Genomic DNA, 25,773 nt, shown 5'->3' with positions numbered 1-25,773 from the left:
TGATATATGCTGGACCGGTGTCAGAGGTTAGAAAATCATTGGTCAGACTCCACTACAGTCATCATGATGACAGGAATCTTAACACTTATCTTCAGCATGATTATAGCTGGCCTCTGCTCTCTTAAAGTCAAATAATATCAACTAAAAGCAGATGAGAAACAGCAGAGGATCATACAGTATTAGAAAGATGTTTGAATTCTAAAATAAACCATCATGTGTCAGTTATATGCCTTATGGTTATTCTTTTTTTAATGTAACAGGACACTCAATCGTGTGTAGTGTTAATTTTTAATAATACATACACTAATATATACAGTGGTCCCAACAAATATTTAGAAGTCACACTTAATGTACAAATGCTATTGCATTAAATACAAATTCCAAGCTGCATCTGCAAACTTAATCGACAAACAGACTGAATCTGTACTAATATGTTCAAACATATTAGTTTAGAAATCTGCTATAGACCAAAAGTAGTCTGTGTTTGTGATTGGGCTAACATGCTGCCATTCTGTGAGTGTCATCTGTGTGTGTTTTGGTAAGGGTGTGTTGGTTTCAGCAGGGGGCAGGAGGTAGTTTGGGAGAGAACAGGAAAGGAGAGGAATGGAGACAGTGAGCAGTGCAGTAAGACAAGCAAGGCTGCTGACCCGAACCCTGACGCTGAGCTCTTCATTTAGAACATATAACCTAAAAAAGGGTTTTGTGGCTTTAAGCCCATGTGTGTTAGCTTTGAGGCCATCTATATCAGGGGTTTTCAACTCCAGATCTCAGAACACACCTCTCAGAATGTTTTAGATGTCTCCACTACTTAACACATGTTTTAATTAGTGAGACATCTATAACATTCATGGAGGTGGACCCTCAGGACTGGAGTTGAGAAACACTGATCTATATGATGGTGTACAAAAAATTGGGCAAATTAAATTATAAAAGATGCACAGCCTTTTCTTAAATGGACCAAAAAAATAAGAGCCAAAATTCATATCCAAGTATATAAGATAAAATATAAGGAACCTCCTCTTTCAAAATGCAATATAACAACATAAAATTTTGTATTTTATTTTAGAATAAAATATAACATAAAATGAAGCTCCAACAGTGCTAAAAAATAAATAAATAATAATAATAAAATAGTTATACAATTTCATATTGAATTGTGTAATTCTTATGAATGAGTCCTTCCTTATGCTTGATTATAACAGTTAAATACACACTACCGTTCATTAGTTTGGGGTCAGAATTTTTTTAATTTATTTTTAATTTTATTTTATAAATTAATACTTTTATTCAGCAAGAATACATTAAATTAATCAAAATTAACAGAAAAGACTTTTATAATGTTAAAAAAAATCTAATTCAAACAAATGCCATTCTTTTCAATTTTCTATTAATCAAAGAATCCTAAAAAATCTGTCACGGTTTAGACAAAAATATGAAATCATCTATTTCAAAAATAGAAATCAGCATTGCTATGCTTTGTTCCTCCTCTTTTGTAAATCTCTGGATAAAAGCTACTGTAAAATGCATAAATGTAAATGCTATCATGGGAAAAATATAAAAAATAAAAAAGTGTAATAATATTTTAAAAAATTTTTAATAAAAATGAATAAGACACAAAACATAAAAAAAAAAATCTCATCAACCCCAGTATATTCTAATATTTATGATTATCGTTTATGTACCTCATTGCTAAGACCATTTATATTTAAATTTGCTAAAAATGTTAATGTTATAAAATGTCTTGATCTACCAGGATTAATATCTGTATGTGTATGTGCTGAACAGCAGCTGTCTGTGTTGGACGAGCGGGTTAGAGCCAAAAACAAACACAACAGGAGCCGAGGAGTTTATCAAGTGAGGCAGCAGGCAGGGGGAACACAGGATGCACACAGGATTATCAGGAGAGCAAGGTCTCTCTCTGTTCCTTTCCCCTGAATGAAAGGCCCATGGTCAGAGACGCCACTGGGGCAAGAATAAGACCACATTCCTCAGCCAGACTGCAAAGAGTTAGACAGAACCTGAGCAGTAAACTTCAGATCTACAGTATGTGCCCCAACTGTCCTGGAATTCCCAAAGCCTCATGGGAAGGCATAACAAAGGAACTGTAAAATCTGCAGTTCTAGCAGGTCAGTCTTTAGTTGTGGTCTAGCTCTGTGCAGTCTGTCTGTGTGGTACTGCTCTTGACCCAGGTGCTGATCACATGGCACAAACCTGCAGTTGGTGGCGGGGCCCGGCGTGGGGAGCACAGGGCAAGTTCTGACGGGTGAAAAAAGAGAGGACATATCAGTACACACCTGATCACGCTGCCACATCTGTCTCTCTCACCTTATCACAGACTGTATGAGCACACACCTGCAGCTCATGCTATGCACACCTCATATACCGTTTCCAATATCATAGACAATAGGATTACAATTTAAAGGTAAACTGTGTCATTTCTGGCACCCTTAGTGGCAACAATTGGAAATAGAAAAATAATGCATGTTACCTATATGGCATTCTGAAGGAATTAGTCCTAAAACTCTTAAATAAGGTCTGTGGTTTACACATGGTCAAGACATTTGTATTGTGGTATTCATGAAACCGGGTTTACTTTTGTAGTTTTCTCTGCACATTAAACTAGCACAGGAGAAAGCACTGTCACATGGAAGAAATGACACACTTCACCTTTAAGTAAGATAAGCCAGTGAAACATTCTTAGATCCCAGACTACGGTGATGCATCCAACCCCATCTGAATGGGTCACTGGAGACCAGAGCAGCCAAACCTCCTAACTGACACTTATCAAACATGGCACCACAACACTCCAAGGGCACATGCACTATTCTGTAACAGTCAGGAGGAATAATGAGTGCACCGGGCTGGGCTTGGCCCAAAAATGTCTGGGTGAGTTGTGTTTCTGTTCTGCCTGCAGCTAAAGGCGACCTCTGCAGTGGCTCTGTGAGTAAGAATCATGTGAACTTCAGCAATGGTGTTTGGTCAGGAGGAGCTGACGGACACTTACCCTCGGGCCGGTATTGGGCGATGATGGTTACCGTCTGGCCCGCTCCTTTCAATGCAGCTGCAGCTTGTTCATGAGTGGCACCTCGCAGATCGATTCCATTAACCTGAAATCAATCACAACAAAAGCTGTTACATCAATAGCATCTGTCTGTGAATGATGTTCCATCAATAACACTCACCAGAAACATTAATTAAATAATCAACAAGGCTAGAATTTATTATCAGTAACAAAATACATAGCAAGTATACATAAAGCATATGCTAATAAAAACTAATTCATCTTACCTAAATTAATGGCTCAAATTGTAAGCATTGAACGGGCAGCAATACACTCAAAGCTCTCTAACACATTCATATTTAAAATTGCCTGACTCTCAGAAAATGTGGTGTCTTTCAGCCTGGAATGATCTGGCGCAAGAAATGCCTGCTATCATCCAGATGCACAGTTTTTCGGCTCAAGAAAAGCCTACAGTAAAGGATCAGTGGGTGGCAGTACCCTGTAGGCCAGAGTCTGCAACAACTGGACCACAAAGTAATCAGTGCTCCTCCAAAATATGACTTTGGCTAAGTTGTGTGCATCATCAATTCTATGACCCAAATTGAGCCATTGAAAATCTATGTTCAAGCTGGTTGGGACCAGCTGAGGACACGAACCTGAAGCAGATGTTGTAGCCAAAATGCTTGTAAAGGTGCACTTATTTTTCCTCATTAAATGGTTTTGCACATAACTAAATGAATGGTAATTGTGAAAAATATCTATAAAATATCACATGATCAGGCAAATACTATTTATTTTATGTATCCCCCACTTTCACTTGTGGAATAAATAAATCATAGCTGACAACCATTGTAGTCCTTATGTAGCAGCTTGCTAGTTAGCAACAAGCATTTTCAAAGCACACAGCAGTTTGACAAATTTTGAGTCTGTAAGATTTTTAAAGTGATTTTGAAGAAAGCCTCTGAAATAAATGCTCACCAAGGCTGTATTTATTTGATCAAAAATACATTTAATAATAAAGTTATATATAAAGCAATATATAAATAATTATTATTTTTTGGGAATAATATTTTTACGTTTTTTTTATGAACAGAAAGTAAAAACAAAAAAACAAAAAAAAACCCTTCTTACTGATCCGAAACTTTTGAATGGTAGTGTATGACTGTAATTTATGTTTCAAAACAAAATGTGAAAGTTTCTTCAAGTAATGAAGTAATGTTAACCACAGACATTATACTGCTCATAAACTGAAAATTGCTATTCTTAAAATGCGAAATTTCAACTTTCCTTTGGTGCCATAAAAGTTCCCACAACCTTTTCTCAATGCCTAATTGCCTCAATGCCTGGACAACACTGTGACTTCCTGTTTTAGCTAATCAAAAGAGCCTTTTTATTTGTTTATTTTTTAAGAGGTTAGCATAATGTTAAGCTAGTAAGCTTTTACAACAGATTACTAATCGAATGCTAAGTGAAAACGTCTCAGGTTACGAATGTAACCATGGTTCCCTGGGTAGGGAACGAGACACTGCGTCCTCTAGGGGTCTCTATGGGGAATGCCTCATTGTGACCCATGTCTGAAGCATACAATGGAAAAACACCAACAAGTTGGCCGACGAGAGCCCCTGACATCACTACTGGTGCGACTATAGAATAAATCGGACATGTCATTCACTTCTTCATCTGAAGCTTGTGTCCGAAGCATGGCAGGAAAGCTAGAGGATGCAGTGTCTCGTTCCCTACTCAGGGAATCATGGTTACATTCATAACCTGAGACATTACCTTTCAAGGGAACTTCGAACTGCATCATCTAGGGGTCGCTATGGGGAACAGTATACCCACGCCACCATGCGGAGGGGAGTGCCGGCCAGAACCATGGAGAGTACTAAGTACCAACTCTACCATTTCCATGGGAGTTGCCCCTGGGACGTTAGACGGCTGTCCGTGACATTATCCCTTATGGCCAAAGGCCTAGACTACATACCCAACTTACCTGTTAGGGCCAGACTCCTGGGCCTGAGGTAGAGCTCAAGGCTTGGAATCAAGATAGATTCCTTTAAAGGGATACGACCAAGAGCTTAGCAATATACTAAGTCTTGGTCTGTCACACAGGGGCTACCGCTTGCTCTTTTTTGCATAACCTTGCTGAAGGAACTGTCTCAACAGATCCCTAGTTGCACACCCTGTTTAAATAGGTATCCCGAGGATACATAGGTGGAGTGGCGCCCAAGATGAACGGGGCTCACCAGCTCAAGAAAGTGCATGAAGAAACCGCGCGAAGCCCTCACCATATACAGTAAGATTTTAGAAAGAACACAGAGAACTAGCATGTGAACCTACCACAGTGTGGATTTTAGAAAGTGCAAAAAGATTTCACGTGCACACTTACCATAACATGGATTTAAGACACTGTTCTAAGGGGCTCTCGTGGCACTCTGAAATAGCAGATCATAGATTGAATGGTGCATCCCAAAACATGTTTGAGAGTCATCAACTCAATCTATGATAATAATGCTGGAGCTAGCAGTAAATATCTAGCTGAGGGGAAGGGCAAACACCCAACTCTCATGAGATGGGAGCTCGACCTACCACGTGTTCCAAAGCTGGAACAGCTAGCAATAATTTACTTAGCTGAAGGGAGCACAACCCAGCTCTCACGAGAGAGGGGGCTCCGCCTGCAGCATGTTCCAATAATGGACAACCTACAGCCTGATCGTGAGAATCAGAAGGGTAAGCGTACTGCAAGCTAGCCAAAAACCTCAGCGCATCAGAGAGGCGAAGGAATTGCCTAGTTCACCTGATGCTGCTGCTTGCCAGGTGCTCTGGGGAAAAACAGAGAACTCAATTCTCACATGAGAGGAGAACTCCAAATTCAGAAAGAGAGTAGCCTGTCATAGGCAACCCTTTTTGGAAAAGGGGAGCGCTGCTAAACTACCACGAGAACAGCCCAAGGAGCGAGGAATCCAATTCCTCAGAAGGGGAGAGAACTCAGGCGCTTAAGGGGAAGTGCCATGCCCACAACAGCCCTTCATGTTGAGGGAAGCGATGCTTGAGGTGTAAATACAGACACACTGGTTGAGTGGAGCCCAAGGAACCAAGGTCTAACCAACTCGAAGAAAGGGAACGAAGCTGAGTACGAAACCTTTAATGTACAGGATTTCAGTGGGGGAGGAGCACGCGCCACGACACTAGCCTTCTGTGCCCATCTTTGATCCACAGAGCGAGACAGACCAGGACCCCTATGTTGTTCAGGCTCAGACCTGGACCTTTGTGGAATGAAGGAATTAAAGGCCGCTGAGCGCACCTTCGCCTCCCTGAACTTCTCGACTACCATCTCAAAGGAGGTACCGAAAAGTCTGGAAGGCGAAACCGGAGCATTGAGAAGAAAGCCGCTTTCATTCTTTCTGATATCTGCCAGGTTCACCCACAGATATCTCTCCGTTACCACCATGGCCGCCATAGACCTGCCTATGGTGGAGGCGGCCTGCTTGGTAGCACGGTGAGAGAGATCTGTGGTGCAGCGCAACTCGGCTGCCTGATCAGGGGACAGGCCCTCGCCTTTATCCAGGTCTTTCAGCAGATCAGCCTGATACGCTTGAAGCACCACCATCGTGTACAATGAAGCCACAGCCTGACCTGCTGCTGTGTATGCCTTGCCATTTAAGTGAGATGTATCCTGAAGGGGCTTAGATGGCAAGGAGGGAGATTTAAGAGAGGACGTTTCCCCCACAAAGAGATAGCCTGCCAGCGTTTCTTCTACAAGGGGCATCCTCTCATAGCCGCTTTCGTGCATTGCCTTGATGTTGGCATAACTCTTATGGTGAAACCGATGGATGCGAGAAGAAAACGGCCTCTTCCATTCCTTTTCGATCTCTGTATGGAGATCAGGCAGAAATGGAATGCTCACCTGAGCTGGAGGGCTATGGTGAGAAAGATAGCGCTCGTCGAGACGACAATGCGGGGTCACCTTGCTAGCCCGCTTCCATGGTAAGTCCAACTTTGCCATGGCATGATCCATAACCTCCAACAGCTCTTCATACACAGGGCAGGAGGATTGAGAAGGCTCAGCCTCAGCTTCCTAGCCCTGCTCGGGAGGATTAGGATTTAGAAGGCTCAGCCACAGCTTCTTCGCATCGCCCTGCTCGGACATCTCCTACTGTATAAAAAAAAAAAAATAGCACCACCTGGATTTAACCATGCAAATATTTAACATCCTCACATTGGATAATTACTGCATGGATGATTATGTTATGTGCCCAAATGAATGAGGTCAGCTGACTACCTGAATATACTGAATGACCAGGTTATTCCATCAATTAATTTTTCCTTCCCTGATGGCACGGACATATTCCAAGATGACAATGCCAGGATTCATCTGGCTCAAATTGTGAAAAAGTGGTTCAGTGAGCATGCAACATCATTTTCACACATGGATAGGCCAGCACAGAGACAAGAGTCAGACCTTTACCCCACTAAGAATATATATAAATAATGTTATAATACATTTAAATACATTTATATATTTTTATGATTAAGACTAAATAATTTACAATTAGTTTCAGCCAATGGAATCTCTTTGGGGTCCAGGGGAACCGGTCTCTGCAGGGGGACAGGATCTTGGGTTAAACCAGGTTTAGGACTACAAACAGAAGAAGTCATCATGAGACCACAGCGCAGTGGGAGCGGCAGGGGAGGTGTTTGTGTATGTGAGTCTCAGCATGCCTGCAGCAGCGTGTCCTAATGCTCATTTAACAGTGTGAACTCAGAAGGTACACCACAGCTATTCTTAGACTCCAAATCAGGCCAGTACTCCATTATCTCTTCCCTCCCTCTCTATTTCTCTCCTCTCCCTTGTTCTTTCTCTCATTCTAATCAGTGTCCTAAGGAGGCAGACCGTGATTGCTCTCGGCTCAAGTGGCACTGAAAGTAATTGTGGTGGGGATCTGGATGAAGGGGTCTGATTACGACTAGCAAGCCCTGATGAAGCTCTGATAAACATAAATGATGAGATCAGTGACAGGAAATCAGCTTGGAGAGCTTCTCGAGTGGACCACTGATCTGGATTGTTTCAATGAGAGCTGTAATTGCGCTGTTAATTAACATGCCCCCAGAAAAGTTACAGAACTGTATCTGTACCAAAAACTCTGTGATGAAATTATAATGAAATAAATAAATGAAACCTCGAACTGGTGGAGTTTTGAGTAGTTACTAGACAGACAAAAAAAAATAATAAAAAAGGTAACAATCAAAAAAATGGTTGTTTTCAGCACAGATTTTGTAGGTTCACAGAATGATGTGATGGTGCCACCTCCTGTTCAGTACAGGTTCTGCACTACTCTGGGAATTTTATATTCCAATTTGAATGACTACATAAGAACATAACATACATGATGTTTGTTCAAATCAAAACATAATTAGTATTTAAAAAACATTAAAATTACTCCTTATAGCATTTAGGTCTCTTTAACCATGCATGACTATGATTTGGGGACCTAAATGTAAAAGTTAAAGAAACAAGGTCATTTAAAAACCTAGATTTATCAACTACTAATTTGAATATTAAGGAGGATATGTGCTTCTAAATGTTTATGGTGGTTTACGTCATATAATAGCAAAATATGACATCTATCCATGACCTTTGAGGCAGATACTTTAACTTTATTACATGCTAATACAATAAATAGCTGTTTATATCATGAAACAAACAAAAGGTCAGTATACCTTATTATGATCACTGCAATATTAATAAGCCATTTTGCCCTCATATATATGGTTTATGTTTTTTCGGGACGTCCACTTACGGATAGGATCTGGTCTCCTCTCCGCAGCTCTCCGCTGAGGTCTGCGGGCCCTCCTGCAAGTATGAAGGAGACGAAAATGCCTTCTCCATCTTCTCCTCCTACGATGTTAAAGCCCAGTCCAGTCGAGCCCTTGTGCAGAACAATCTTCCTGGGCTCCCTGTACACACAGTTCAGGTAATACATCAGCTCAGAGTCCGTAGGGCTCAGCATCTCCACTGACACGCGCTACACTACTTTGTAAACATACACCTGCATCTACGCATGCACGCACACTCTTGGGTCAGTCCAAACAGTCTACAATGTAGTCGAGCCCAATAGCTGACACCTATTGGGGACTGCTCCACTTATGTGCTATTTGTCCCATTTCTGCCTGGTTTTTCTAGAAACGGAGAAGACGCACAGCCTCACTCTCACTCTCACTCACTCTCACTCACTCTCTCTCTCTCTTCCTCTCTCTCTCTCCAATACACACAAAATCACTTCATGCTGTGTATATATAGTATAATTTATAATAAAACAAAAATGAAAGGTTTTTAAAAAAAAAATAATAAATGTTAGTATAAGAATTTGAAAGGAAAGTTTAATTTTAGAAGTAACAATTTATAATGAAAAAATAAAATTATCTATAAAGGATAAAAAAAAAAAATTATTTCCTTTTAATTTATTGAAAATCCTGAAATTAAAACAGATTTTGAATCCCAAGCTGTGCTGAAACGCATTACAGATTGTGTTAAAATGATCCCCAAAAGTCTGATCCATTTAGCTTGGGCCCTTTTAGGTAGTCATAGGATCCTGACAGTTGGGGCATCATCCTGTCAAGTGTGACCAATCAAATCAAGAGATATCTTGAGCTGTGGCACCTCTGTCAGATACACTTGAGTCTACAGATGATAATGCAAAGAGACAACACCCGAGATGGAGCTATTTTAGAACAGAAGGCTAATCCGTTAGTGCTGTCTTCTCTCTGACCTAGTTGTGAGGAGGAAGCAGGCCCATCCTCTCTCTCTCCATCACTTCATCTCTCTCCCAGTGCATCTGCTTGGCTCGCCTCGGAGTGATGATGCTCTTCAGGCCATAAACAGAAACTAAGCCAAACTGCATCCGATGAAATGTGAAAACACTTTTTGGGCATAATCATTATATTTTAAGAGCTTTTTCTGTTTTTGGATTGGGCTATAGTATGACGAGGAAAACTGTAGCAGACCACACAAAACACAGCATTAAAACCAAACAGAAGGCTCTGGCAACCAGTTGCATCAGCAGTTGATCAAACCAACCAAAGTAATCAGTAAATGGTAATCCTGATTGTGTCAGTAATACTGTTTTTTAGCAAATGCGTTACTATTGCTTGGCCAATGGTAAGCAATCTAATTAATATTCATGAGTCAGACTCGCAAGGCCTCTGGCCACTACCAGTCAGTAAGATCATGGTTCACTGATAAGGATTTTTCACTTTTTCAAGACAAGTATGGCATACATGCTGATAAATATTTGGTGTAGGACTTACAATTTTCACCCTGAAATTTCTACTAATTATCAAAAATAATTACAAAGACATGGCAAACAACACACTGAATTAAACATGACATTCAACAAGCATTTTTCTATACAGCAAAATTATAAAAGGCCACATCTTTGACAGTGTGTAACAACTTATATCCTGCCTAAAACTCTGCAATAAATTTCCACTTACACTCTCTAAATGTGTGGTTTTGGTGGCTATTAATACAAAGCTGCCTAATAAATTCACCTTTAGTCTATAAAATTGGATACATCAAGTTCATTACATATGAACATATGATCATTACATCTTATGATCAGTCTGATGCTACTGAAATAGAGCTCACATGTTTAACAGTACCCAATGGATAAAATAATGCTGCCCATTGTTAATGAATGAGTGCAGCTATGAACTCAAAATACATGACCTCCAAAGACTTCAAGCAAAGAACAGCTCCTATTCTCTTTGCACTTTGTAATACAGCCAAGATGTGAAAGTGGGCCATTTTACCACTAGATGGCACCCTATTACATTTTTTTTTCACCCAAGGAATCCAGTGAAAACAGTCTGAATCCCAACTGCACACTTCTACAGAAAACAAAAAAATCACACAACAAATTCTCCAAAACTATGCACAAATTTGAAAATCCACTCAAACAGGCTTATCTTAGTTTCATGCTCAAAAGTTTCACTGAACACTGCTCAAACTATTCAAATCACATTATGCTTCAGGATGAGGTATATAAACCATTAATGCATGTGCAATGATAATTGGGACTACTGAAAAGTCACACAAGGTTATGCATGCAACTAAATCCGTCTTTACACTGCAAATGCATGCTCCCTGCATTACAGTAGTCAACATTTGAAGTGGATCAAAACTTTTCATTAAAGTTGTCGTAAAACCTAAAATCAAAATGTGTTTTTGTCTTAGGACAACTTTGATTAACTGTTTTGACCCACTTCAAATGTTGACTACTGTATTCCAGTTTATACAAACATAAATTGCAGCTTGCCACTCAGAGAAGCATCTGTGACAGCTGATCTTGAGTCTGAGGACTCATGCTGATACTAATGATATGCTGATCATTATGTATTTGACACTGCATATAGATTTAATTTTGAGTAATGGCTGGCTCAGAGGTGGGTTGAGTGCTTGTAGCTCCCCGCTGGCTGTAACCACACTCATTAAACTCTCTGTCTTTTTTCATCACTTACATTTCTATCCTCCAAACTTCTCCTTCTCTCTCTCTCTCTCTCTCTCTCTCTCTCTGCCTCTCTACCTACCGGCTGCAAAAATGTTGATAGAGCTCCTGTCTGCCTCCCCCAGCAGCTCAGTCCCAGATTACAAACAGCTACTGTTTATCATTTCAAGTTCAGAGCCAAATGGGAAAACAAACCAAATAGATTACACTCGTTTTCAATTCACAGTACCTGAGGAGAAGAGGGGAGGACTGGCATTTCATATGCAACCCCTCACACATCTTTACCCAGCACCACTTATTCACTGTCACCCTGTGTTATTCTCCCTCCCTCCACTCTCTAAGCATTCTTCTACTGTAAGAGCACTCTGAATATGAAAAAGTGTCAGAAGCTTCATCCACGTGAAATATAAGCTCTCGTTTTTAATGGGTTGGCACACTATGCACCCGTCGGATGGCAAAATAACCATTTCCTTTCAGATTCAACCTCGATAAAGGAAAAGAATTGCAGAGTACCTATGTAATGACCCTCAGCCTTGAAGAAATGGGCTGAAAGCTAAAAGCTGCATATTTCAGCACTCAACAGAGCAAGAAACACCTTAATGAATTCTTGTTCTTTCACACTGCCTGGACTTGGTAACTTGAAACAAATTCTAGTTTTTTAGTCATTCTGTTTAAATGTGTGCTGTAAAGAGCATTAATCCCAATACATGTCATCTGCTGGACACACACATCAGCCATGCAAGCAATGCAGCTAAATATGATTGCCACACTTCTTCTGAGGGCTTAATCTTGTTCTGTACACACAGAATTCAACCATCAATAATGTATGATGATGATACATTTGAATAGTGATTCTTTTTCAATTCTCAAACAGATGACTGTAATGAACCAGCTCTTGTAAGCGACTCAAAAACATACTACACAAAAAGTGAAGTTTGATTCATGAACATATGACTCTTTTGAGCTGGTACTTTTATGAATCGTTAAAATCCATCCATTCTCATACTTCCATACTCCCCTTTTTCCACAGCAGAGACAACAACTATGATCTCTGAAATAAAACTATGAATACCTTAAGATCTTTGTTGGGTTTCTCTTAGGCTGATCGATCAACATATTCAAACACGATCAATTGACTTTCATCAAATTCACAGATTCAAAGAAAACAGAGCAATTTAGCTGTTGAGCAGAAATGTTAAGACATGTATTTATATGTGCACCTCCCTGCCGTTCTCAAAAACACTCTCTCTGCAAGAGAACTGGATGGCCTTTTTACTTCTTAGCTCAATGGAGTCTCCAGATAGCAGCCTCTTTTGCACCTTTGACTGTAAGAATCACAGCGGTAAACTCCAATACACTCAGCAGATGCAATCAAATCCTTTCTGCTTCATTATCTGTCCCTCTTAAAGGGCAGGTTGGCCCCCCTAGGGATGTTTTAAGGAAGACACAATTGTAGACACTGAACTTTTGTTATTAAAAACATCAACGTTTTCTCCCGAGGGAAACTGGCAAATGCTTGGTATATCACAACAAAACTGGGGTTTTGACAAAAATTGTACCACTGATCAATATGAGATGGACCGGTATTGTCAACTATCAGTAAGAAAGAGGAAGGAGGTTAAGAAGAAAGGGTTTCATTATTTGCTGGATCACTGAAGCACATGACCCACATTGCATTGCAAAGGACATGTAGGGAGTAAAGAACAAACAATGGATGCAGTTTGTCCGCAATCTAAACAGCTTTGCAGAGAAATTAATATCCATAGTGCACAATTCACTTCTAAGTAAACAGCCAAAGAGTACTTTAAATATAAACACCAGCTCATTAAGACTGATTATTATGCATTTTTATGGGAAGAAGCAAAATGATTAAATCATTAATTTGATCACAACACAAGTTTTGTATTATGAATTTTTATTGGAAAAAATCTTGTGGGAACTGTGATTTATGGTTCATGTCACTGCAAAATTGTCCACATCAGCAAAACGCAATTAGTATGCACCCTTTACTTTTAGCCCCAAACAAAATTATTAATCATGATACAAACAAAACTATCCCTCCAGATCAGTGAGCAGCCGGTGTAGGGGGCGCAACACCCATCGAATATGAGTGCTGCGAAGCAACAGAAGAGCCTGGAAAGCAAGAACAATTCAGCCAGTCGGCTTCATCTATTTGGATCCGAATTGAATTATGTGAGGGATTCTCCCTCCTGACTCATGATTCAGAGATGACAAGATCTGGATCCTCTGAGGTCCTCCGAAATACGTGAAATACATCAGATCTGATTTCTCTCTTGGAACCACGCTTGAGGTTGTTGATGAGCATCAAATTATTTTTGGTGTACTATTGCCAAGTGGATACACATTAAGAAAACTTCAAAGACATCAGAATTCTAGTCAAATCAAAGAGAATGACTACACTGAACAAGAAAGAGTCTGCTTGAAACATCATTTTGCAAATTGTATGCTAGTATCTCCTGGTGATGGCTTATTGGGTCAATAATACCTGAGAAAAATTCTTGAAATTATCAGTTAATGGACCACTTTTCTATATCCAGGGTTTTGAGCCAATCACTTCAGCCATACATCCCATAAAAATGACACATGGGTACAGTCAAATCCGTTGCACTATATATTTCTAGTGCTCCACATGAGATTTGTTTTAGAATCGGCCAATTTTTTACTGGCAGCTGTCAGAAGCTACTCAAACAGAACTGTTCCCTTTTGGTACGATACTGACAATCTCACATGTTTGCTTACACAGAATTGGCCATTTTCACAGAACTGCTGCCTGTGCTTTCCCTTAAAGAGCATCACCAAAAACCGGCAGACCCTGATCATGAGAGACAGCAATCCATTAATCACAGATATTATCACTGGCATTTTCATGAATGCTTTTTTCGCAAGTCCTGAGGATTTAAGCGATGCATTAGGTGTTAGCGGTGGCGTTCTGAAATGCAAATCAACTAAAATCCCAGAGAAGCCAATTAGGCACCGCTTTATAATGTATAGAGTAATGAACTTAAAAATCTAAATCAAAATAAACCGGTAAACAAAGCACACCCACACTGAGGGCATTATGCGCAGATTCAGATAACAGTGGAACATTACTCAGCCATTTGTGCCAGAGTCCCGAAGAGCATTTCCTCTGCGGCCAAACCCCCTGTTTACACTCCATTCATCTCCGGACTATTACATTTATATGCCAAGTCATTTAATCAGCAAGATGAGAGATGTTTCATTATTGCTAATAAAGTTTTATATCCAATTAACGATACAAGCTGCTGCCTGAACCTAAACTGAAATCAGTTAGACAGGAAATAAGGAAGATAAAAATCAATCCTCTCTTATTTATGATGCAGTAATGTCAGATGGACGCAACAGGCACACAAGCAAACCGCATTTGACAGCGGCCAAGCTCTGATGTTCATAGGGAAGCTGTCAATAAGCAATACAGTCTAAAAAATGAAAAGACGGACAATTTACAGTGGCTGCAGAAGGGATATAAGAAATTGGACAGCTGCAGCAGAGATGTGATTCAGTTATACTGTTGTCACAGGTTACTGCCAATCACCACGCTCTTGTCGTCTACATGCACTTTGCATCATTGTCAAATGAAGTATGAGGGATAAAAATGAAAGAGAATTATGCAAAGCTGTTAGAGTTGCTCATCTGCAGTACTCAATGCAATGTGCTGCTGAAAATTGACATCACATGAATAGATGGCATTGTAACAAATGAAATTAGAAAACATTCGCAATATTTCACAATACTACTGTTTACTGTTTTTTTTTTAATTAAATAAATGCAGCCTAGGTGAGCATAAGATAATTATTTCATGCATATTTCATATATATTTTCAGAAGTGCATTTTCTAAAAAAATAAATAAGATAAATTGATTTCACTTTGGCTTCTTTTTTAAGGTACTCTCAAAATATGCTGCTTCACTGGATCAAACCTCTGCAGATAGTTAAAAAAAATAAGGAAAGAATGAGGTATACTAAGACTAGTACATGATAAGCAGGGCAAGCAGGTGACTTTGAAATGGGGCAGGACATGCAAGTGAGCATAGATTAGGGTGTGGTCACAGAGATTTCATTTGCATGCCTCATTCATGTCCCATGCAGAGCGCTGTGCTCAGTACCTGGTGATCTCGGAGTCAGGGAGCAGGCCTGCGTGATAGTGTGGGAAGTGGGGGATTGAGTGCATGGGGCTTTTATCAAACTCCACGGGGGAGTAGAGACGGGGAGAGGGGGCGCGGTCACTCAGTTTGTTCACAGTGCTGTAAACTGGCTCTGGAGGCCTGGTGTGGGAGAGAAAGAGAGGCAGAGAGCAGAGCAGCTAGGGTTAGTGTGCTGATGTAGATTGATACAGAGTAGTGACAGACCGATATACAAGCCATTCCACCTAGTGTTGAACATCAACAAATAATTTTCTTTTTCTTTTTGACTTGGTTTACAATATACATATTTAAACATGTCTACAACGCATTTACCCGAAAAGCAAAATTGCTTAAAAATAAAATAGTTGTAAAAATTATAATAGTAAGACTTGATTTCAAAGAATATATCTTTGAATTCTGTTTTCACTTAGTAAAATATTTTGGCATTACAAAAACCTGTATCGGTCGACCACTAACAGAGAGAGGGAAAGATAGACTGAGAGAGAAAAAGAGAGAGAGAGGGTGAAAAACATAGCAGTGGAAGTGGGAGGAACAAGGAAAGAACTGCAACTGGTTAGTTCAACATTTAGCTTTGATAATTAGTGTTACAATTTTAAAAAAGCACTATTTCAGTTTCACCATTCTTCAATTCAGCATCTTCAATCAGCCCTCAGATCTTCAATATTTGCATTTAATAATTAACGTTCTGTGTCATGCCAGTGTAAAGAGACTCCACAGGGATTGAGATCCAGGGATGTTTTGGTCTGTCTTTCATTTTTTTTAATTCATTCTTCCTGTCTCAATCACTCAATCTGACTGCCGCTGTATTTTATACAAACAATCCACAGTCTCTAGGGTTCAAAAACTGGGGGAACCGTGCATAGTGCAGAAGGACATAACTGAACATTCAAACGACGGCTCACTTAAGTCGCTCACCTCAACTGGAAGTGCTGGGAATCAAACCTGTGACCTTCCATCTCATCTAACGAAGGATTTCTGATTAGAAACAGACAATAGGTTAGCATGAGGACAAAACAGACAGCAGTTTATATGAAATTATATGTTAAAATGTGCATTCAAAACAGCTGGAATGTATTCAGTACTTGTTACATGTAGCATGCAGAAACAAAACAGAGACACCAACAGAATTCAAAACAAAATCAAATGTGACAACACAACAAGCCCCCTTATACAACACAACTGGGTTTGACAAACAAACAAAACCAACCACTTAAAATATTCAAATGAAAACCATTCAGAAATGTGTCATAATCACTAGACTCTATCAGAGTCAGTAAGAGAGAGCAAGATCTTACTGCGGATACGAGGCTACATTAGACGTTGCAGATAATACGAGTAGGATATATCTGTGACAGGCTCCTCACTGGACCATATTCTCTCCTCACTCTGTGTCATGTGAGGCTGAGATGACTGACAAACATTATTTTACCTTCCATACATTCTACCATTTTTTCTCTGTCTTTCTATCTTTAACAGTAATCATTGTATCTTCTCCTCCCCAGTGTGTCTTTCCTCTCTCTCAGTCTCTCACTGTGTCTGGTTTCAACACATTTCTTCAAATCTGCAGTTCTCCCCTTCTCCTTGCCCTTAATACAGGGTCACAGCCGGCTAAATAAAACCATGACAAAACCCTTATTATACACAAACCCTCTGGCACTTCACAATGATGGTGAGGCACAGAGATAGAATTAGGAACAGGCCAATATCACCAGCTCATAATGCATATATGGAACCACAAATTTAACATGATTTGTCTAAGTAGTACACAATTATAGACAAACATAGATGATAGATGATACTTTGATGGTCCTGGAACAATATATCATATAATACATTAATTTTGTGTCAGTAAGTCCTGTAAACTGTCTAAAATCCTGCTCTGCAGTAACATCAAATACCTTCGGAATTGACAGTGTGGACAGACAAATGGCTTGTAAGAAGAAGGAAATTTGGGTGAGTTTAGGACCAGGGGGCCCACTAGGGGGCCTCAACTAACTTCCAAGGGACTTCAGAATAATGAAAAACAAACTACAAATTTAATAACATACAGTGCACTACAACATATAGTTAAAAAGTCTAGGGTTAGAAAGATTTTTTTTATACATTACATAAGATTAACAATGCTTACAACATATAGTTACCATGACTTAGGTGCCCTTGAGCAAGGCATCGAACCCCCAACTGCCCCCGGGCGCCGCAGCATAAAAATGGCTGCCCACTGCTCCGGGGTGTGTGTTCACAGTGTGTGTGTGTTCACTGCTCTGTGTGTGTGCACTTCGGATGGGTTAAATGCAGAGCACGAATTCTGAGTATGGGTCACCATACTTGGCTGAATGTCACGTCACTTTCACTTTCACTTTTCATTTAGTTAAAAAGTCTAGGGTTAGAAAGATTTTTTTTATACATTACATAAGATTAACAATGCTTAATAATTGCATTTTCTATTCATTAAGAATCCTTAAAAATTTTTCACAAAAACATTAAGCAGCACAACAGAATTCTGGAATTAAACACTGATAATAAAAAGTCGTTCCTGAGCATCAAATCTCACCATAATCACCATATCAGAATGATTCTGAAGGATCACGTGACACTAAGACTGGAATAATGGCTGCTGAAAATTCAGCTTTACATTACAGGAATATTAAATAAATTAAAATGTCATTTAAAACATTAAAATAGAAAACAGTTATTTTAAATTGCGATTGTATGGACTGTTTTTACTGTATTTTTAACAAATAAATGACAAGAAGAAGATGCTGAGAAGAAACGTCTTTCAAAACATTTAAAAAATCTCATAGATCCCAAACTTTGGAATGGTAAATTAATTAAATCCTAAACTTGCACATACATTATTCTGTCATTTCAATATCTGTTGTTGTAATTAAAATTCTGGAATCATGCCTTTTTTATTTTATCTTTTTTCTAATAATATTGAAGTTTTAAAAAGCAGTTTGGCATCATTACAGCAGAAAAAAAGTAATGTTATGAAATGTTATATTGTAAAAATCACACCTACAGTACATGTGGGACCTAGGAGTCAAAAAGGCTGAGAAACATTGGTTTCAGGTAAAGGTTAAAGCTGATTGTACAATGATTGATAGTCTTTACATGACTAACAAAGGATGCTGATGTACGTGTCCATAAGTGCATGTACAAATGAGTTTCTCAGAATTAAAGTCAGAAATAAAAGTCCTTAAGGTCAGTGACAGCTGTTTCTCACCAAAGTACACAATTTGCTGAATTACAAGAACTCTCTGCCTACACATCTAATAATCATGAATGTCCAGTTCATTGGAGGTGTGCTTAATAATAATTGAGAACTGACCCAAGGTAGTAATGCTAAGTGTGTATGTACATGACGGGAGTGTGGAATGTTCTACTTCTGTAGCTCTATTATTCATGTAGAGTGAATGATTAGGATGTGTGGGTGTGAGGGGGTGTGGTCCTATATCCTCACAGAAAGATGTGAGGTATTTGCAACTGTTTTTAACATTTTGTGTATAATATTATGGTGTATGTTTGTGTGCATAACTTTCCTCTAATAATGCATGGAGATTACGGCAACATAACCAAATCCTACACACCCTGCATCTTTACACTCGGTTCCCCTAAACCAAAATGACACATGAAGGAACAAAAACATGTCCAATTACGGAAACATAACTAATTAATTATTAAACTTGTTCTTTATAATATGTTATTATATTTATTATGCACATATACATGAAATGCTCCATTCTATGTTTCACTTAAAATCAGTCACTGAACACTGAAAAAAAAAAAGATATTTAGCGGCGACAATATTCTGCCATTACATAAAATAATCTTCAGCCAAACCTTTGATTTTCTCAGATTGTCCTGTGGTAAACACAGTAGAGTTGAAGGGGGCTGAATTTCTATGCTTCCTCTAACACACAGACCACGTAAACCTCTTACAGAGAAAAGGGGGTTTAATCTGTTTCTCTCACCTCTTTGAAAGGTCACGTTCTTTATTTGGAATGCATGTTTGCATGCATGTTTAGCATTCATGGTGAAACTAGGTATTTTCACAGCAGGGTTACATTAACTGTGTTTCTCAGTGGGAGACGTTAACAAGGCCGTCGGGTGAAAGTGACAAACATGGTTGAGAAATTACAGTGGCAGTTTTGAACTTCAGTATTTATTTAGTTATTAGTTATTCATCTAAAAATACTCTGGATTTGCAGGAAAACAAAATGTCACCCCCTGTGGATTGATGAAGATTATTATGGTGAGCGTGGCCATTAGCCAATAAGGCTAGTGGAATTCTGGGATTCAAAATTCAGCTACACACATCCAAGAGGAAACAGCCCCAAATACTGTAAAACAACCATTGCCAGACTCTCATAACATTGCTATGCAAAGCCTCAGAGGTCCAAAACAACCACAGGCTACATTAACACATCAAGAAGCCAGCCGACAGAAAGAGCGTGAGACAAGTTAATCAAAACCGAAGTCTGTTGTGGCGTTCTTTGCTATTCTAAATTCACAGTTCTCATGGAGTTTGATAAGTCCTCCGATTCAGTTCTGTGCTTCAGTTTTCTTTTCCAGAAAACTCCAGGGATGATGCTCAGTATTCATATCACTCTGAGGTTCAGGTTGCATTGCAATGTACCAAACACATCCCCAGCCCTGCAGTCCTGAACATATGTCTCCCAAAACACCCTTAAAAGCAAGCCAGCGTGCAAAAACAAGCTCATGCTGTCGGCACACACTGATATCATTACAGATTTAAGAGTTTGAATCAGTATGATCTTTTTGTCCTTTTTTCTGTTATAAAAATTTTATGCTATGTGGTTGATAGGGTGTACTAGGTAGTTTCTTATTGAAAAAAGACCACCTTTAAATCTCTATGATTTTCTGTACCAACGTGTCTGTGCAAAATGATATTGCATTGCTTCTTGCACATTTCGTAACATTTTCAAAGTGAAATGTCCAATGAATGTTGCTAAAAGCGTGTTCAGGTTTATTCAAAACAGATGAATGTAAATATGGCAGTTTGGAAATGAAATGTCTGATGACCGGCACTAAAATGTTAATGCTTTTTTGCATTTAAACCCTACCCAAAACATAACCGAGAGAGTTAACTAAGAAAAGTGAAAATAAATATGCATTACTTTGAAGCAACAATGCCATTTTAGTTGCTTCTTTGCATCTTTGAGTTTATATATCGAGTGTCGTATTTTCGCGGTACTCAGACCTGTGTGCTCCACAAGTGCAATGCTACACCAGGCGAGCTACTGAGCAAGTTTACCATATCAGAAAAGCCATACAAACAAGAGCTGATTATGTGATACAAATGGTAAAATGTATTTGCTTACAAATCATGCATTATGATAAACATGAAGAAGAACCATGCGAAAACTGTAAATAATTATGAAATGATAATATGCCACTGTAATCATAATTTGTGTAAAATGGAATAAAAATTCTTAGTGTTTTACTTCCACTCAATCAGAAACTGCAGTGAATTGTATATAGAGGCACGTTTTCACAAAAAATGTATGTAAAGCCTATGCTGTTCTGCACATTCACAACAAACACAGACGATCCAGGAAATCCAGGAAGATAAAAACAGTATGGAACTAACAGGACAGGAGAGGGTAAAGGATGGGACAGTAAATCCCAAAACAATCCCATCACTAGGTGTGATGACGCTGCTTGATTGTCTTTTGGATTTTCATGGGACAAATGGGGGAAGGGGGCTACACAGTCTACCTGTGGGCAGTGGCATCTGGTAGAAAGGGAGGGAATTACCGTAGGAAGGAAAAACCATCCAACCTGTTAATGTCCTCTTCCCCCAGCAAGTGCTTGGGCAGGGGGGAATATCGGCTGGGGGAGATGGGCGGAAGACTGGACTTATATTCCAGAGTGCCGTTATTACCAGGGGAAGAGATATGATTTTCCATAGTGGGTGAGAATGCTGTAGAGAGACAGAGAGTTTATGTTACACACACCGGCTAATCATAATGCTGACTTTAAAAAAGTAAACATTTCCATTTTACTATTACATTTCTAACCATTATTCATTTTTCTCTAGCATTATTCTGGTTTAAGAACGCATATGTATTACATAATTAAGGATGAATGTGGTAAGAATTACTCACAGTGTGTAATATCCGGCGGCCCATAGGGGTCTGAGAGATAGACACTAGTGGTTTTCCCAACTTTTAGGTATACCACATCTGACGTGTTCTTCAATATGGCCACTGCTTCTTCATGGGTCACCTCTTCTAGAGTGTAGTTATTCACCTGGGTGAAAGAGAAAACACGCGAGACGTGTTAAACGGGCAATCCAGAGTTACGTAAACAGTGGTCAATGGTGAATCAGAGCTGCCAAATGTGTCCTGCCCAGTGGATTACACATAGCACTGATCTCGCTAATTAAATCAAACTCAGTCTTAAAGAGTTTAGCAACCTCACTGGATTAAATGCAATGGAGTTTGACACTGACACTACAGCGAAACTTCAGGAATGTAATCAGCCAACTATGAATACAGTACATTTCCCAAAGATCTCTGAGGGCTGACTCTACACGATTGGACAGTGCTTTGTGTGTGTGTGTGTGTGTGTGTGTGTGTGTGTGTGTGTGTGTGTGTGTGTGTGTGTGTGTGTGTGTGTTTGTTTTATGAAACATTCAAAAGTTGCTCCAAACTCACACCCTTGGTTGAGCCAATTTGAGCTGCTTAAATACATTTTTTAAGTAACAATAATTATTTTAGTTTCAGTATTTTAATTTAAATTCCCCATTTAAATTTAAATTAAAAAGAGAAAACTAAACCAAACTGAAAAGACAAAATGATTCAAATCATCAAATCAAATAAATGAAATCAGAGGTCAATGAGCCATACCATGAGCAGTCTGTCTCCAACTTGTAACCGTCCATCCTTCTGTGCAGCTCCCCCATCAATGATTTTAGTGACATAAATGCTGTTATCACCCGGGAGGTGTTGGTTTCCCAGACCACCAGCAATACTGAAGCCGAGCCCTATAGGATTTGGAGAAAGGACAAATCAAAAGTGTTAGCTGTGTCCCCATAGATGCAGTGTCATCAGACTACCTCTACTTAATCAAACCTAAGTCATTCTTTCACACGGAAGCAATGCTGAATCTTTCAGAAATTCATATTAACTGAATACTTGTAATAAACAGTACTCAAAACTCTCTCAGAGCAGAAAGTACTGTATACACTTTCCTCAAACATAATTTTAGTTTCTCAATTTCCTAGGGTAAAAAACAAGTGTTGTATTGTAGAGTGTTTGGGATTTGAGGAGTCTACGGTGCCTGAAGCTCTTCCTCCAAATTTGTGCAATACTGCTGTGTGTGTATGTGTGATGCATCTTTCTCTATGTGTTCTGAATAATGCATCAAAGCTGTGTCTTTCTCAGGATATAGTTCTGTTTATTGCTCCGCCCAAACAACAACAGGCAAAAGAGGACGTGAAAACTCTTAGGCTCAGTGGAGTTTCAAATTTTGATTTGTTTTCCATTTATCTTTGCACCCTAGATATAAATGTGTACATGAGTAATAGCCTATTTTCTTTTATAACAGCAGAAATCAGAAAAGAATGAATGCAAACTAGGAATGTGCGAAACTATGAACAAACAAAACTAAAGTAAAAATGATTTTTTTGCAGAGCAGTCAACAACCGTGACACCTCCCTAACGCAAATGGTGACAAACAGCTCAGGTAACAGATGGGTTTTACGGTAATTGTAAATCTGAAACCTTTTGGTCCTTTTATGAGTTTGATTTCGGTGATGGTTTCCAGCATTGGTCTCCTCCTGCGCACATAGAGCCTCACAATCGATCCGGCCGCTTTCAGAGCTTCCACTGCCTTACTGTGAGACACCTCCGAGACATCTGCCTCGTTCACACGCAAAATACAGTCATTCACTCTGCGGAGAGAAATAAGGGCAATGAGTGAGTTTTCAGGAGTCCTCAGTGCGTGGTGAGCCTCCTGCAGAGAGTTCCAGATCACAGCAGCCTGTGGTCCAAAGACAGCCGCCTCCTGGGGCATGCTCACATAGAGCAGCTGAGACCCAGCAAACAAGCACACACACTCAACCAAACCATGAACACACACACACAAGCATGTATATATCCAATATATACACAATGGAATCACCATAAAGCTGAATAGTGTTCAACACTGAATAGTGTTCAGTAGTCAGTTTAACATGATGCCTATGGCAACCATGATGGTGATGGGTGCTAATAATGAATTAAATATGATACATACTAAAAATTATCTTTACATTAATTTGAAATAATTTTTAACATTTTAATATTTTATATATGTTTGTATGAGTGTTGTTATTGTATTGTTATTGTTAACTAAAACTAAAACTATTCAAAACATTTTAGGTAAATGAAATAAAGCTAAAATAAAAAAGTTGAAGTATTAAAAATTACAAAAACTAAAACCGACATAAAAAATAAACTACTACAAAATTACAAAAGCACATAACAAAATTACTACAACTTAAATTAAAATGAAAACTTTATATAATATATATAAAAGGCTAATTCAAAATATTAATAAAAACTATAATAGTATATAAATAATATACAAACATATTATCTAATATGTTTAATTTATTTTTAATATAAAACTATGTAATAAATTATTTAAGTTTAATGGTAATACATTTATATATATATATATATATATGTATATATTATATATATATATATATATATATTATATATATATATATATATATATATATATATATATACATATACATATATATATACACATATATATATATATATATATTTTTATTTTATATATACACATATATATATATATTATATATATATATATATATATAAATTAAGTTTCTTGGTTTTTACTGAACATAAGCATCCTGTAGTTTTCCCATGCATCCCTCTTCTCTAACTATGCACAGAAATGGCTTATTCCTGTCACTGATCCCGGTTTAGGTCTATAAAGTCTGATCATACATTTACTATATCCTATATAGAATCTCTTATACAACTTCCTGTTTTTTGCGCCTCCAATTTTTAAAGCCTGCATGATTTATCCAGAGACCGTTCCGCTTCCAAAACTTCCAAAGTCAAACAAGGGTAGATCAGAAAAAAAATTTTTTATTGCTTCTCTAAATGCGGTTCACCTCCAACTCAGGATAAATCTTTCATGGCTTACTGGCTAATGTTCAAAGTGTCGTATTCTTTTAAAAGAGAGAATGCGTAATATGGGGTGCATGGGAAGAGGAATGGAAAGAGAAAGAGAGAGAAAGACGCTTGCGGGTATAAAGCAGAATGCTGAACGTTAAAGTGGTGCAACTTGCCTAGAGAAAACAATCAAGAGGAGGATTGGTGATGCTCCGAGCCCTGACAGATCTGATTGAAAACGAGAGGATAAAAGAAAACAGCCAAGTCATGGAGCAGAAGAGGGCTAAAGGCTCAGACTGGGCTGTCACACGCAGCTGCTGTTCGGAGCACTGCACACACATGCATACAAAACACAGGAAGATATGCTCTCTCCACAGCACAATCTAATTATGCTTCCCTCTAATAAAACAACCCTCTCAATCAACTCCTGAACGACCCTGACATGAATTTCAAACACATCCAGTCAGGAATAGAAACTCTACAGCTCACCAATATCAATTAAACCGTCAATCTCTTCAGAAATAGCCAGAGGAGTCTTACTGTTCAAAGAATGCTCTTTCATAGATCAGGAGACTTAATTGAGTTCTGCCATATTATTGAATAAATACTTTCTACTATAATTTCCTGGGAGACATAAAAATAGAAATAAATGAGATAATTGTTGGCAAACAGCAAGAGTGTAGTGTCAGATAATTTAGTGTTCGTGGAATGAAAAATATTAAAATTAATATTCAACAAAACTTTTGATTGCAAATTTAACCAAAAACAACAACATCAACAAAGACAACTGTCAAAATATACAAATATCTTGTAAGTTCCACAAAAAAAAGGAAGTCATACAGGTATGGAACAACGTGAGTGTGAGTAAACGATACAATCCAAATTTTTAGGGTGAACTATCCCTCTAATTCCTTCTGTAAGGT

The 25,773-nt window shown here is 38.6% G+C and overlaps 1 protein-coding gene across 5 annotated transcripts in view; it reads right to left on the bottom strand.

Annotated features, from left to right (window-relative positions):
* The window catches only part of LOC109097198 (disks large homolog 2-like), a 206,903-nt gene that overhangs the window by 25,501 nt on the left and 155,629 nt on the right, over positions 1–25,773 (bottom strand). For 3 of the 5 annotated variants that reach the window (XR_006161001.1, XM_042765209.1, XM_042765210.1), the window contains exons 12-20: positions 23,438–23,607; positions 22,562–22,698; positions 21,818–21,962; positions 21,468–21,633; positions 16,605–16,664; positions 15,651–15,809; positions 8,800–8,956; positions 3,005–3,107; positions 2,212–2,256 (exon numbers count right to left, since the gene is read on the bottom strand). Coding sequence is in view for 4 of the 5 variants with exons in the window: in XM_042765209.1 (XP_042621143.1) it covers positions 2,212–2,256; positions 3,005–3,107; positions 8,800–8,956; positions 15,651–15,809; positions 16,605–16,664; positions 21,468–21,633; positions 21,818–21,962; positions 22,562–22,698; positions 23,438–23,607 (1,142 nt within the window). In the remaining variant the exon portion in view is untranslated. The remainder of the gene's footprint in view (positions 1–2,211; positions 2,257–3,004; positions 3,108–8,799; positions 8,957–15,650; positions 15,810–16,604; positions 16,665–21,467; positions 21,634–21,817; positions 21,963–22,561; positions 22,699–23,437; positions 23,608–25,773) is intronic. The other 2 variants (XM_042765211.1, XM_042765212.1) reach the window with 1 other exon arrangement.

This window comes from Cyprinus carpio, chromosome A10, assembly GCF_018340385.1.
Source record: "Cyprinus carpio isolate SPL01 chromosome A10, ASM1834038v1, whole genome shotgun sequence".
NCBI lineage: Eukaryota > Metazoa > Chordata > Actinopteri > Cypriniformes > Cyprinidae > Cyprinus > Cyprinus carpio.
The sequence above is the reverse complement of the archived record's forward strand: the minus strand, read 5'-3'. Positions and strand labels throughout refer to the sequence as shown.